Source organism: Cuculus canorus, chromosome 12, assembly GCF_017976375.1.
Source record: "Cuculus canorus isolate bCucCan1 chromosome 12, bCucCan1.pri, whole genome shotgun sequence".
Classification (NCBI taxonomy): domain Eukaryota; kingdom Metazoa; phylum Chordata; class Aves; order Cuculiformes; family Cuculidae; genus Cuculus; species Cuculus canorus.
This window is the reverse complement of record NC_071412.1, coordinates 18,646,238-18,659,348: the sequence shown is the minus strand read 5'-3', so window position 1 is coordinate 18,659,348 and position 13,111 is coordinate 18,646,238. Positions and strand designations below refer to the sequence as shown.

Sequence of the window (13,111 nt, the reverse complement as noted above, 5' to 3'; positions counted from 1 at the left end):
GTGTCTGAATGCCTACTATTAAGTTAAGTAAACTCATTAAATAAATAGTAATATGTTTTGATGAACAATAACCTGAACTTCTAACTGCAGAACAATGAAAAAAAAGAATTTAATTTGTCATCTTATGGTAAATTAGAAGATAAAAGGATAGGGCTGTATTTATGCAGAAAACGTACCCAAATGCAAAAATAAGTTTTTCTTTTCCATTGAGCTACACAGGCTTCAAAAAGAAGAATGGGTCCCATGAACGAATAGTGTAAGAAGGATCTATATTTGCCGTCTCAATGTTTCTTTATAAAGTGAACTTTGGCTGTCACTGTAAAGCTGCCCTTCAAGTATTTCAGTGAGACTCAGAGAAAATAGTAAGTCTTGAATTACATTCCTTTTACCTTTAAAAGATTATATTCCTTCTTGCGCCTCCTCATTTTGTTCAGGTCAGGCCATTTTATCTTATAAGAATTTCTGCGATATAATTCATCTGGAAGAAAAACTAGGCAGGTACTTTGCCTTTCTGAATGCCTTTCCAGTCTGTACTCCGTGAGGCAAAGGGTGTTTTGTTCTTTTCTGTATTGTAATGAGGGGAGGAAATATGGCTCTAAATATAGATATCATCCTGAATGCATACGTAACTGAGCGCTGCTGCACCTGTCAAACAAGTATACACGTTGATTTTTCTCATATTGTCATGTCTCTGCAAGGTAGCTAAGTAATCTGAGCACAAATTACTGAATTAGGAACAGTCATAGGTAATAGGAATTTTTTTACGTAATGTTTTAAAAGTAATTTCTTAAAGAAGCAAAATGGAGACCGTCTTTAGACAACTACTGTCTAACACTTAAACACACAAACTTCAGTTGCACTAACCTGCAAAATGGACTGGAAACAGTGGGAATCATATAACAAATCCCTCCATTTAGACAAAAAGATCCATAACTGGTGCCACAGAGTTCTTCATGATCTTAAAAATAAGACCAAAACAAACACAGAGAAAAAGAGAGACTTCTGTATTTTTATCAATAAAAGGGGATCTTAATTATACTTTCGGGGAGTAGGGGTGGCTTCCTGAAAAAAATCAAAACCAAAACCAATCAAGAACCAAAACCACACAACAAAACAAAAATAAGCCAAAACAATCCCTCCCAAACCCATCAAAACAAAGCACCCTATGAGCAAACAAGGTATCAGTCTTGCCCTCCCGGCCAGGAACATCTATCTTGCAGAATAGTTTCCTGTAACAATATGCAAAAAGATCACAAATGTATCATCATGCAGGTGTGAACCACCTAAATTGTATGAATAAATGTAAAATCTCTCTTGCAGTGAGAAAAACGTCTGAATTCTCCATTAGTTCATTTGCCTTTCATACCCATAAAACCGTACTGGCTAGAGTGATTCGCCTGGTGACCTATGTGAAGTCTGGCTTGTCCTGGTCCAGTGCACAAACTGTCTTTAGCTTAACTGGCTTCTGTGAGAGAGTCGGAATTAGTACAGATAAACACAGAACAGCGTTGACTGTGGACCAGGACTTTCTGAGTCTGCCTCAGTCTATATTAAGAGCTGAACCATAGCACAGTTGAGCACCACAAGGCTTCCCATCCCAATTTTTAACAACCAGTGGAGGAGCTAGCCTAGAGTCATGTAGAAGACTGCCTGTTACAATGTCATTTCCACAGGTCTCATGAAAGCTTTTCTCTCGCTCAATAGGCTTCTTATTTGAATTGTCAGTGTTTTAAACACAATTAGGCATTCTAATAAAACCTCAAACACAGGATATTAATGTTGGCACTTAAGCAGTCTAAATTTGGAACTTGGATGGCATATATATGTGATACATTTAATGCGCCAGTAACATTTTATGTATCTCTTTATATACTTCTTCAATCTTATGAAACCACGATATCTCAATCAAAAGAAAAATAGAGCGGTCTTCTGACATCACAAGTGTGAGAATCATGTGTTACCTCACACTTTAGGTGTTGTTTTTGCTGTTATTTCTCCCAGAAGGTCTGAAAATAAGAATTCTGCTGTTTCACTATGTATAGATGTGTTCTATACAAAATATTGTGTTAAGAGGAATCGAGATTTTAATTTTATTTGTCCTACAGGAAGAAGAGTTAGGGTTCCCCTTTATTCCTGCAGGGGAAGTGTGGCCATAACATGAGAAGCTCCACCCCAGAGGGAGCTTCTACAACTTGACATGAAATAAACTTGACTTTTCTAAGAGCAGCAGAAAAACTTAGCTACTTCTAACTCTGTGCCACAAAGACACATGGTGAATCCTGCTGTCCTCTAGATCATCTCTAGTACTCCACTCTTCCATCTTTCCATACATTCTTCCATTTCTGTGCTCGCATATTGACACAGGAGTGTGAGTGTGTGTGTACCCTCATATCCTTTTAAGATGAAGGCAGTTATACCACGGAGCTCGACAGGAATTCTGTTTCAAGTTCATGATATTAAAGTGCTTGCATCCAAATGGTAACTGGACCTCTTTGCATGTGTGCAGCTAAATTAGGGAGCTGGAGGAAAGAGGAGGAATGATTGTTTGTATTTGACCTTGTTACATTGGCTCAGGATGTGGCATAACAGAAGTGTTTAAATGGCAATTTATCTTGGTCTCTGAAGCTTTCTGTCCTTCTCTACTGGCAATTCATTTACTGCAACTTCAGTATTAAAAGACTTTATTATATTGCATGTGTTACAGTATAATTGCAATAGGAATAAAATGTTAACAGGAAAAATCAAGCAGGCTCTTAAACAAGAACTAGAAATTATTTGATTTTAATCTATTCAAACGTAACAGTGGAATTTCTGTGACAGTGTAATTAAATTGAAAGCTAGATCCTTTCTTAAATGAAGAGAGGATAATGAATACCTGAACAGTGTATCAGTTCATCTATACAATTACAAGAATCAAGAGGGGAAAAAGCAAAACTCTGAACTTTGACCTGCTCTCAACTCTATTAAGCATCTGAGGGAGTTAAGTGCTGAAATTCTACCAGATGGAAAGCGAGATGATAAAGGTAGGCCCACAGAAAAATCCCTTTAGACAGCTCGTGGAAAGCCTTCAAAGAAAATCTCAAGAGAATTAATAAGAAGATGTTAACCTCCTTAAAATCCTGCCTGTTCTATTTCTTTTCTTCATCTTTATGCAGAAATAAGCCTGTCTCACACTAGCATAGTGGTAGAGTACTGAAGAAAACTAAATGTCTCAAGTCATTCAGGTCTCAGAACATTTGGGAGAATGACTCTCTCACCGTTACAGTGTGATATGTGTACTAAGGACCAGCCCAACTAGACATTTCTGCTCTGGCAAAATACCTCAGGCACTCTGTCTTAGGTCTGTTAGAGAAAAAGTGAGGGAGGTGGGAAAAGAGAACAGAAAGTACCTAGGAAGCTTTCAAAATCTTTTTTGATTGTAATTACAGACAATTTCTCTATAGGCTATTTCTTTCTAGCCTTAGACTTCTTTCCAGTGCTAAAAGAAAAATGGTACCCTTAATTTTACCAGTAATGAGATATTTGAAGAAAGCTCTATGTTCATGTATATCAGGTGCCTCGTTTTCCATCCAGTTGTGCTTTTCATTAATTCTATTTTGTGTATTAATACCTTGCTGCTGCTTATTGAAAATACCAGAGTAATACAGTATAAAGTAGATGACAGAATTATGAAAGAGAATAAAATACAGGATGCTCTAACCCTAACAAAAAAAAATATTATTAATTACTAGCAGTAGTGAGTTTTGCTACAGTACAAAAATATGTATTATTGTACTCCATAACCACTTTAATGAAGTGCAGTAGTTTGGATCAAATTTGAAAGCTACAGCTCTGTATTTACAGATAGGAAAGTATGGTGGAAGAAACAGTTTATCCCTTTAAATTTATAGCCAATGATGCAAAAGAGTATAGTGGAGAATCAGGAGGGGTTCAATATAAGCCAAAACCCAATTACATTAGCATCAGTGAATGTGTTATGATTTTTCATGAGGTAAGTCAATACATTATATTAATCTAAAAATGCAAATCGTATACTTTGAAAGTCAAATGTATACTACATTTAGACTACCATAATCAAGATAGAAAAGTTTAACAAGTCAATGGGCAATTAAAAAAAATAAAAAAGATTTAGCTTTTCAATTAATACAACTGTAGAAACTCTATCAACGTATATTCTACATTATATAAATATCTATTTTGTTATATCCTTCTATGTGAAAGAATAAATAAAGAGAAGTAGGACACAAAAGCTACTTCTAAAAGAAGTCAGGTTTTGGTGGGAGGAGTAGTGAATGAAACAAGATTGTTCTTTCTAACGTTAGACTGTGAATACTTAAAACTGGCAGAGGTAACAGCAACCTCTAAATACACTGATCCTCAATTATTCTTTTTGAGGACATGCACAAAATCCTGTCCCTGAACTATCTTGTCTGTCTGCATTTAAACTTTTATTAACCTGACTGTCCTATCTATTAAAAAGGAAAACAAATAAAAGCTCAACACCACCCTAACCCGCAAAGAACCAAGCCAGCTTTGATAATCCGTGTGTTGACTCAGCTGTCTTGCCTAGTCCAGAGGCTGAAATACTACAGACTGCCTAATCCTCAAGTCTGCTAAAACAAAAACGGGAGGGGGAGGAGTGGGAAATGTTGAGAGGAGATAAAGGAGCTGAGGCATGCTTCCTCACTTATAAGCAACTTTGGACTGTATATGAATCAATCACAAACTGTGAAATATTAGGACTGATCAAAGCGAACATCTCCTTAAGAGAATTTGTACCACTGCCTGGTGAAGACAGCCCTATGGAGCCGTTGTGACAATCCCCATGGCAGCTGTCAAAATCAGTGCAATTTTAGTGAACTTTAATTATATATGTGTATACACATCCAAGTAAAGTCTTGGAAGAAGTTACCTGTTCGCATATTATTCCGACAACAATTTTTATTCTTGGTCAGAGGCTATTCTTCTAAAACGGCACCTAAAGACAAACACGTAAATTTAGCACATCATTTTTAATCCCAGTGAGTTTTCTGTCCCCTGAAGGTTTAGCTATAGGAATGCATCTTTCAGCCTTGCAGCTAAGACAGTTGTATTCTGACAGCAATACACTGTTATATTATATGTAAGTTCCATCAATTCATAGTTAATGGCAAACAGTCAGATGTACTGTCACATTCAGTGAACTCCTAAGGGCAGTACAACAGAGTAAAACCACATTCATACTAAAGCACATTTTTAAATGAATACTTCTTTGGTGGAATTCTTCCATTTCACAAACAAGAACATCCCAATTTGTAACTTCTCAGAGAGAATGTGTGTTTCACATGAGTGTTTCTTGTGTCTGGACATCAGGTGAATTAGTAATATAGGCCATGAGTTTAGCAGAACTCAGCAAGGTCAAGACTTGTAAATATGGACTAGAAACTCTCTGCCTAGACAGAAACCAATCTTCCCTTGGCATTGCTAAAAAGAAACTTACTCTGTAGACGTGCCAACTCTACTGCCATCTAACATTGCTGTATGCTGTTTTCTTGTATATTCAAGGTTTGCTGTACCATATCGGTTACTGAATAAGCCTACCATGATAGCTCTTATTTTTTAATGATTGCTCTTTTTTTCTTAATTACACTTCAAAGTGCACACAAAGTAAAAATTTAAGCAAACTCTCCTATCTTGGAAGCAAGATTTTTTTCCATTAAATGATCAAATGAAATAAATTTTCTGCTTCACTAGCAATAATTGCCTATACTTCAGCTTTTAGTAGTAGAAAAGCAACTTTCTGAAGAGGTCATTTCAGAAGGTGTGATGCATTTGTACTTACTGTATAAGCAGACAGTTTTGTTTTTCAGGGGACCTCAAATGGTTTCTCTAGCTTTGTGTCCTGTCCATACAAGCAAATCTGAAATGGCAGTTCCCTGTGATCTTAGGCTGGAACAGGAAGGTCCTCACCCAAAGGCTGTCCTCTCGGGCTGCCTCTCAAACACACAACTTTGCCCACGTTGTGTACAAAACCAAGTACAATTAACGCAGCAAGCAACGCACAGAAACAAACCACTGTGATTCACTGCAGAACTAAAATCCTGCTTTTAAAATAAATAAATCACCCTGGAGATGGTTATTTTTAGCAGTCAAGGTCTGGATTCTATATGTGCTGTTAAAAAGGCTCCACATTTACGTATAGTGCAATGTGGGTGAGGTTACAACAAACACGCGTACAGAGGCCAAGTACAGAATAAGGTAACACACCATTATGCTCACAGAATCCCTTGCGTATTTTTCTACAGTAAACATTACTACAGTTTATTGCTGAATTCAAAACATTCACAATGTGGTATATATAAATTGCATCATAAAAACATAATACGCAGCAGTCAAAAATCTGATTTAAATTTGTATTTTATTGGAGCAAGCAGTCCTTTTTAATTTTCTTTCCCTTTTCTCAGAATATGCCACAAAATTGTATAACAGCCAATAGCTCTCATAACAGAAAATATAAATAGGATATATAATATGAATTCCAAACTAGCTCCCTTTCCAGATTTAATTAGGATATTGGTCCTCGGACAGGCAAAAAAATTGGATTTTGCCACTTCAATAAGGAGATCTCACACCTCCTTTCCTTCGTCTTATTGTATGCATATCTCTCTCTCTCTCTCTGGTGCTGCTACTGGTAGGAGTTGAACTTCATGAGATGCCTAAATTCAATGATCCATCAGAAAACTTCGTAGAGGAAGCTGATAGTTTTCTACTGCATCAGTGTGTCCTCAGCTGTTTGGACCAGGACTAATTGTTACACGTACTACAAGACTGCAGAGAAGCAGCCAGTTTGAAGGTGGCTATGGGGCTACTGACTGGTTATTTGCAAAGTTTGTTGCCTGCATATACAAGAAAACATGGGGTGGCAAAGGAAGGTAGGTGGAAATACTTGCTAACCAATCTGAGAGGATGTCTGTGTGTATGCATAATGCTATTGTTTAAATTCTAATAATAAGTATCACAATTTGGGCCTAAATATCACTTTCCAAAGATATGTTGCTAGCAGCATTCATGGTTGTAGCTTTTTTTTGAAGTAAATCATTAATTAGTCATGTATTTTTAGGTAAACCTTTTTCTCTGGGGTGTTTGTTGCACTAGGAACAGAAATTTAAGAATGTATCTATGTCCTAAAAAGAATACAAAGCAAGCTGATATATTGTAAAGCAAATTAAATGCTGCTGCAGAAATTGTTGCTAAACTCCATTATAACTTTCTTACATGTATCTGTGCAGGGAACTGGTACTAGGAACACAAGGCATCATTTCCACAGTCAGTGTCATCTTTTAAGTCACAGCTGTGGCCTGTGCTCACAGAAAATAAGAATGCAGTTCTATGAATCCTCAAATGTTTTGTTTTGCATGCATCTTTGGAGTTCATGAAATATTACCTTGTCCATCAAGTTGGGAGTATTTTAATCTTAGATTTAAAATATAGCACGGTTTGCTCAATGCCAGCTTGTTGAAAAAAAACTTCAGGTCAACTCTATCTTTTTCCCCACATCTCTGTCATCTAAACCAGTACTAATAATAACAATACATTGCTTGAGAGATTGCAGTTTATGCATTAAATTTAGATCACCTGCGTACTGATATATTCTGATACTATTTCATCCTCCTCAATTACTTGAAAGTCCTGTGCATCTTCATTTTTGTAGACTGAATCCTCTAACAAGGGCTACAGTTTAGGAAAGGATTTAAATCACATTATTAGAGTTAACCATATCCTAAATCACTAAGTTAAAGCATGTTCACATGCTTTGCTGAATGAAGCGTGAGCTCTGTGTATGTGCGTGTCACACTGAACACTGCAAATGATATGGAAATACTGGGTTACCATTCTGTGGCAGAGAAACCGCAGATGGAAGTGAGCCACACAAGAAGGTTCATACACCCTCGTGCTTCCTGGGCACTAAAACCCTAGGAGAAAGAAAACAGTTATTTCTTTTTTGGGGAACTGCTGTTGGATTTCTGGGCAAATTGAAGACTCTGACACAAAACTGCAATGGGTTCAGCCTTCAGCAAAAATTTGTGCTAATATCTGGCCGTGCTGGAGGCCAGCTGGTACGAGTCTTTTGAACTCATTAGATCTGTCTTTAAATGAACCTGTGTGCTTTACTCCCCATACACTTAAAACAGAATCCTTATTGCCACTTATTCTTATGTGCTTTTAATAGCTAACTATTCTAAGCATCCATGAGATGCAGTCTCCCCAAAAGATGATAAGTGGAAGTTTTAATGAGCACAGGCAGATAAAATGAAAGCACTGAATAATGATTTGGGTTTTGTTTTATGGTTCTTTGCTATCCAAACATTCTTAAAATTAATCTCTATATAAGCTCTCCCCTAAATTAAAGATCATTTCAGTCACATGGCTATTTCAAATATACAGTGTTTGTTCATTTAGATGAAGTTGCACCTTACAGCTGTCTTCAAGAATGGGATTTTACTGCATTATGTATTATTCTTTTTTAAAATCCAAAAGAGGTAAAATCTCATTCTGCCCCAATACTGAGCTCAAATATTTGTGTCGTGAAAACAATGAAGGAAAAAAAAATGTTTAAGAACTGTTCTATCTGCTTAGTAGGCTAATTAAACATAAATTTCCTTCTGAGATGTGTCCTTGACATCTATCAAGCAGTTAGCAGTCTATGCCTCTTATTTTCTCCAAGAGACAGGAACTGTCCTAAAGTCATATTAAAAGGAGTCTGTTTATTTTCTTTTCTAGGTGAAAACTTCTAATACCTTTACCACGTGAAGCTCATGACTGATTTCAACACAGAAAATCATCAGGTGTCAGAAAAAAAATCCATCAAACTGCCTGGAATAAATGGAGATCTCAATGTGGAAGAATTCAAGGTGAGCTATTACAAAAAAATTTTATAAGGACAGTGTATTACTCAGATTTACACACTGAATGTTTCTTTTAAGATGGGCTAGCGACAGCGTGAAGGAACTGTTAACAAAAGACAGAAGCAGAGGCCAAACAGCTCACAAGTCTCAACATGCTTGTGACTGACAGGTGAATTTCCTGAATACAGTTGTTCAAAATTCTTTCCCTTAGAGTTTTCTGGAATGACAACAAATGACTGTGTCCTCTTGTCTTAGGAATGCCTACAGAAAAACTTCAAGTTTACATTGTGAGTTTATCTACTGAACCATGTCTAGGACTAAATATATACTAAAACAGCTGGTAAAACTGTTATCATAACTGAGACAATACAGTAAATTTAAGGGGAAACATCCCATTCCTAAAAATTCATAAGTAATTCACACCCAACTGCAAATTCCCATCTGAAACCGCAGATCTGCTGTATGAGGTATTCACATAGAAGCTGGCAAAGCTACATTTCAGTTCAAGCTTCTGTCAAATGAATCTGCTTGTAGTCAGACTACATATTTGTAATTTTGAGACAGTCTCAAGTTTCTGTGTGTTTATGGGGGGGGCTTAGAAAACACTCGCATTAAAAATGACAAACACTAGCAAGCCCAGACAAAAAAAAACCACAACACTAGTTCTTTCAGGCTGTGTGCTTACTCATTTCTTGTCTAGCATTTTCCCTCCCAAGCGTCATCCCTAAACTCTCTAAGAACTCAACTGAAAGGTTCTCACCCTGTGGTTAATTTCTGTTTATATCTGAGTGGTAGACACAGCGTCCATTGCAATGTCAGCTGTCAAATGCCAGTAATGTCAGATCCAAAAATCAGAACTCAAAAAATCTGTTTTACAAACTGACTTACCAAGAGACGGTTTGGCACACGGACATTTAATAAAACGGACCGATATCACTTAAATTGGTTTGAGATACTAAAAAATATACCTCTTAAGAGTTTAGATATTTACGTGGTAGTGATCAGGGAACTAATGTAATTAGTCTTATAATACTGATCTTGATTTTTTTAAGTTAACATCATCCATACAGCTATAACCGATTGCTGCCAATGCTTGCTGTTCCACAGCCGCTCAGCAGAGGGGAGAGAACTGTTCCAACTTGCATTTCCTTCTCTTTCTTAATATATTTTGTCCACTTAAAGCACGTTCTTAAACTCGGGGCGTTTTATTTTACCTCCTTTCTTTGCATTCGCTGTTGCATTGCTGGCTGTCCCGCCTCGGGGCAGGGTTACCGGCGCAGGACACCCGCGGCTCTAATCTCTCTCCGAGCAGCGCGGGGCAATCTGCTGAATCAACCTAATCCCTAAGCCGCACCGGGGGATCGCGCAGCTGCTCGCTTTATGTAATCCTAACCTCTCTCCACCGGCACGCAGCGCGGGAACCCGTAACGCTGCCTTGCGGCTCGACCGGCCCCGCTCGCCCCCGGGGTCCCCGCTCGCCCCGCGGCTCCCACCTGCCCGCCGAGGGTCGCCTCCTGCCGCGCGGGGTGGGCGGGGCTTTGCGGGAGGTGGGCGTGGTCTACGCGTGGCCACGCTCACTCCCGCCTCGCCCTTCCCAGCCCGTAGTACTACAGCGCCCGCAGCGCGCCGCCGCCATTGGGCCGGCGGCGCCCACGTGACGCGGGACGAGCGCGCGCGCGCGCCGCCTTTAAACCGCCCCCCCGTGTCCCTCCTTCCCTCCCTCCTTCCCTCCCTCCTTCTCCGCCGCTCACCGACCTGAGCGACGGCCCGGTGTTTCCTAGGCGACCCGGGAGGAAAGCAGGGCGGGCGCGCGCCGGCGGGGCCGCGCGCGGGCATTCTCCCCCTCCCCGCCCCCTTTCTCCCTCCCTCCCGCTGCCGGTTCCGCGCGCGGCGCGCGCCGGGCCATTGGCGGAGCGGGGCCGCGCGGGGCCGGCGCTGCGGACAGCAGGTACGTGCGGGGCCGAGACCCCTCACCGGGAACCCCCCCCATCGCACCCCTTGGGGCCGCGCGGTGCCCCCTCCGCCGCGGGGAAAGTTTAGCGGCGGGCGCCGCCTCCCGCCAACTTCCCGGGGCCGAAGCAGTGTCCGCGGGGCCGGGCGGGAGCCCCGCTTTTGCAGCCCCCCCCCGTGTGGGGACGGGAGCTCCGCTTTTGCACCCCTTGGGACGCGCACGGGAGCCCTGCTTTTGCAGCCCGGGCGGGCACGGGAGCCCCGCTTTTGCACCCCCTGGGGCGGGCACGGGAGCCCCGCTTTTGCACCCCCCGGAGGGTACGGGAGCCCCGCTTTTGCAGCCCCCGAGGCGGGCGCGGGAGCCCAGGAGCGCGGCGGTGGCTGGGTGGGGAAGCCGCTTTGATTCCCTGCTTGCGGTTCCTCGGTCGGAGAGCGCTCTGCATCCCTCGGCTGCTGCGGGTTCTTCTGGGAATCCTCTGTCTTAGAGCATCGTTTCTTCCACAGCAGGAAAAGGCACAGTTGTTTCTTTTGGGAAGTTGGAATCTGTTTAGGCTGCTCTTAACCAGGGAAATTTCAGTTTGCTCTCAATAAAAACGTAATAGTAGGTCTTTTTTGCTATACGTATAGAGGCAAAATCTGTAAATAGTGAGGACCAATGTTCTGTAACGGGATAGCACGTCACAATAACTTTTCTTAGAGAAAATACTGCAGAAACATGCATGATCTCTAAGTTTGTTCATATGCTGAAGTAAGGAAAAGGATCTGCTAAATGTGGCTCCAGCAGAATTTCTTGGTTCTTGCCAACCTACAAGTTCTACGTTAGTGCGTGCACCTGACCCTGTTGTAACAGCTGCAAAAGATTGTGTTTGTTAAAGGAGTGAAAAGGGTAGGGACTGAGGGGTGTTCACAGCTGTGAATGCAATCAGCAGAGGAGCCTCATCTGTCTGGATGCGGGGCACCTGCCATGTTACAGGCACGGGGAATCGGAATCTGCTGGTTTGTGAGGTGACTGTCAGGATTCCTGAGGTTTTTTTGCAAGGCATATTACTGGAATTTGCACAAACAGAGAAGGGTAAGTGACTTGTATGATTTTAATATGCAGCCTGATCTAGTTGGATGGGTTGAAACTAGGTGGTCTTTGAAGTCTCTTCTGACCCAAACTATTCTATGGTTGTTACCCAAATGTGGATCCAGTGGGACAGTATTGATACTCAATGATTTTCTCATAGTTTTGCAAAGATGCTGCATGTTGCTGCAGGACGTTTGTAAAAGGGTTGTTAATAGCGTGGTCGTATTGTAAGGAGGATTATAAATGAGACCATCCTATAGTAGCACATAAGCGCTTTGCAACAAGGTACAGCGATTAATATAATGCAGCAGTTTTCTTGTTTGGGAAAAGCTGTTACTTGATCCTGCGAACAATATCTGTGTTGTGAGACAGTGTATGCTCTGTGCAGAGAAGGGAAGGAATAATTCTCATTTACGGAGGATGCTGAATAAGAAGCTAGTGTGTACTGCTTCAAACGTGTTATGATTCCCAAACACTGTGAAGAGTATTCTTCCAGTCAGTGAAGTGACTGTCCGCCCAAAGAGCCTACATTCCCAAAGCAGTGCATCTGTCTGCATGCTCTTTCCTGTATATATCTGAACCAAGTGGAGTTTTTTTAGCTCTGTCCTGATGCTGCCCAATGGATTGCAAAACTGACTTTCCTTTTTAGTGCAGGGTGGGGTTTGTACCTGAAGGGTGAAGAGAGGTGCAAGTTGTACAAAAGGTTAGTTGTAGTTAGTGGGTAGTAACTGTGCTAAAGACAACAGTGAGCAAAAGGAACATATAGCAAGACTGCGCATCAGCTATTTTAGCTTCAGAACTGGAGTAGCAGATGAGATGAAGACCTTGACTCCAGTGGGTCTATGAAAAGGTCATTGAGAAAATTAAGATGTGAGCTACATATGCTTGCAGTGCAAGTACTTGTGCAAGCCTGCTACTTAGCTCGAGTATTTTCAGATTGTGACTGACAGCATAAATGCAGAACATAATGCACAGTCTAGCTGTTTTCGTTCTCACTGTGTCTGTTCCCAGAGGTTAGTTAGGTGTATGCGTGATTATGGTTCTGAAGGCACCCGGTAAAAGAGGCGTACAGTGCATGATACTTCCTTCTCTTCTGCTTGTACTCTAACTTGGGTTCAGCGTTGGCTCCCGGCTGCCTGGTCTCTGATGGTCTGTGCGCTGCAGGTTCTGATTCTGCAGTGATGTTGCATCACAGGTTACTTGTGAC

The 13,111-nt window shown here is 41.0% G+C and overlaps 2 protein-coding genes across 8 annotated transcripts in view; one reads left to right on the top strand and one right to left on the bottom strand.

Annotated features, from left to right (window-relative positions):
- The window catches only part of TMEM266 (transmembrane protein 266), a 99,904-nt gene that overhangs the window by 5,844 nt on the left and 80,949 nt on the right, over nt 1-13,111 (top strand). The window contains exons 2-4 of one of the 2 annotated variants that reach the window (XM_054077642.1): nt 220-362; nt 6,675-6,911; nt 8,761-8,891. The gene's annotated coding sequence lies outside the window, so the exon portion shown is untranslated. Of the gene's footprint in view, nt 1-219; nt 363-6,674; nt 6,912-8,760; nt 8,892-10,812; nt 10,834-13,111 lie in introns of those variants that run through there. The other variant, XM_054077643.1, reaches the window with a different exon arrangement.
- The window catches only part of NRG4 (neuregulin 4), a 46,691-nt gene that overhangs the window by 13,884 nt on the left and 19,696 nt on the right, over nt 1-13,111 (bottom strand). For 3 of the 6 annotated variants that reach the window (XM_054077654.1, XM_054077650.1, XM_054077656.1), the window contains exons 2-3: nt 4,913-4,978; nt 865-958 (exon numbers count right to left, since the gene is read on the bottom strand). In XM_054077654.1, the coding sequence (XP_053933629.1) occupies nt 865-958; nt 4,913-4,922 (104 nt within the window). In that variant the 5' untranslated portion in view covers nt 4,923-4,978. Of the gene's footprint in view, nt 1-864; nt 959-4,912; nt 4,979-7,869; nt 8,855-10,099; nt 10,352-10,378; nt 10,441-13,111 lie in introns of those variants that run through there. The other 3 variants (XM_054077652.1, XM_054077655.1, XM_054077651.1) reach the window with 3 other exon arrangements.